The 1,766-nt window shown below is 45.6% G+C and overlaps 1 protein-coding gene across 1 annotated transcript; it reads right to left on the reverse strand.

The window, feature by feature from the left end:
* Positions 1-365: 365 nt before the first annotated feature.
* On the reverse strand, positions 366-1,180 carry LOC113755798 (the record flags this gene model as incomplete). Its single annotated transcript, XM_027299700.1, has 1 exon — positions 366-1,180. A coding segment is annotated over exon 1 (815 nt), but the record flags the coding sequence as incomplete, so codon positions are not given.
* Positions 1,181-1,766: the final 586 nt, after the last annotated feature.

Raw genomic sequence — 1,766 nt, forward strand, 5'->3', positions numbered from 1 at the left:
TTTTCCCGGCGGCCTTTAACTGGTCATACAATTGGTCTAGAGGCCTGCCTAAATTGGTAAATGTACGGCTAGGGGGTCGGTTGTAAGGTTCAGGAGGTTGAGGATGGTTGTAAACAGGTCTATTTGGGGGAGGAAATTTTGGGTTATATGGAGGGCGAGGTCTGTTTTGGGGCGGATTTGGTTGAGAAACTTGAAAAGGAGCTAAAGGCGGGTTAGGATAGCTTGGGCGAGGTCGAGGGTGGTGGATATTGGTAGTATATACATGGTGCGGGTTTGAATAATAAGGGTAATGTGGTTGATAGGTTGGATTGTGTTGGTATCGGGGTTCGGGTGAAGGGTTCTGGTTCCAGATAAAAGTTGCATACCCCTCTTTCTTTTTAAACTGCGGCTTCTTTCCACTGCTCCCTTGCCCTTGCAAAGCTTCTACTTGCGATTTTAAGGCAGAGACGTTAATAATTTTTCCGGATCTCACAAAATCATCATACTCTTCGAGTTTATTCACAATCGCAGCAAATGAACATCCGGTCATACGGAAGATTTCTTCAAAGTGTGGAGGATCATGCGCCTTTATAAAAGTGCGAACAATTTCATCTTCGGTCATTGGAGGCTCAACCTTAGCAGCTATCTTTCTCCATCTTTTGGCGTATGTCTTATGATCTTCAGATGGTCGTCTCTTTGTGCCTTCCAAAGTAGTTCTGGTCGGTGCTAGCTCGCAGTTATATTCGTATTGTCTGATGAAGGCGTTGGATAGATCAAGCCAAGTCTTCACCTCCTCCGGCTTTAAGTTTGAATACCAATCGAGTGCGTCTCCTTCTAGACTCTCTGGAAATAACCTTAATGGCAAGTTTTCATCATCTACCGGTCTGCCCAACTTGTTGGCAAACAAACGCAAGTGTGTCTTAGGATTGCCCGTACCATCATATTTATTGAACTTCGGGGTCTTGAACCCCACGGGCAGCTGTACATTTGGAAACAGGCACAGATCATCGTAGTCTAACACCCCTTGTTTGCTTAAACCTTGGCTTTTCCTGATGAACTCATCGAAACGATCCAACCGCTTGAGTAACTTCATATCAACCGGGGCAGACGACTCTCCCACTTCTGGCTTGGTTTGAACAGTGTGCTCCGGCACCACAGGCTCTGCAGTAGTCTGATAAAAAGCTTGTGGATCCGGAGGCATGTTTGAATCACCTTGACCACCTTGAGGCTGAAATCCTTGCCCATAGGGAGGATAGAACGGAGGATTTTGAGTGTAAGTATACTGCGGGTTGAAAACTCCTTCAAAAGTGGTTTGAATTGGAGGAATGACAAATGGTTCAGATTCCGGTTGTTTGATGGGCGCAGGCTCGGGCTGCACTCCGCTACTAATGAGCTCGTCGATCAAATTCTTTTGGGCGGCCATTTCAGATGCCATTTCCTCAAATTTGGTGAGTAATTCAGTCAACTGAACTCCGGGACTTGTGGCTTCCGGCTGGGTAGTTGCAGCGGTCTTATCAGACGATTCTGGCTGAGTACTCATGTCTACACGATTCCTTTGGGCTTTACTTCGGGATCGCGTAATAATGGGGCTTTTCCGAGAAGCTATTTTTGAAATTTTACCTGAAAACACGAAATGGCTCGCTTTTAGATTTAGCCCTGGCTTAGCTTTTTCAACAAAAACAAAACAAAGAAAAAGAAAAAGACAAGAGTTAGTAGATGTTCCAAAAATTCGGATGCATGTCCTATCGGGGGGCCCTTTTTGTGCCAAGGGTAGGCCTAGCATGATG

This window comes from Coffea eugenioides, unplaced genomic scaffold, assembly GCF_003713205.1.
Source record: "Coffea eugenioides isolate CCC68of unplaced genomic scaffold, Ceug_1.0 ScVebR1_1757;HRSCAF=2668, whole genome shotgun sequence".
NCBI classification, from domain to species: Eukaryota; Viridiplantae; Streptophyta; class Magnoliopsida; order Gentianales; family Rubiaceae; genus Coffea; species Coffea eugenioides.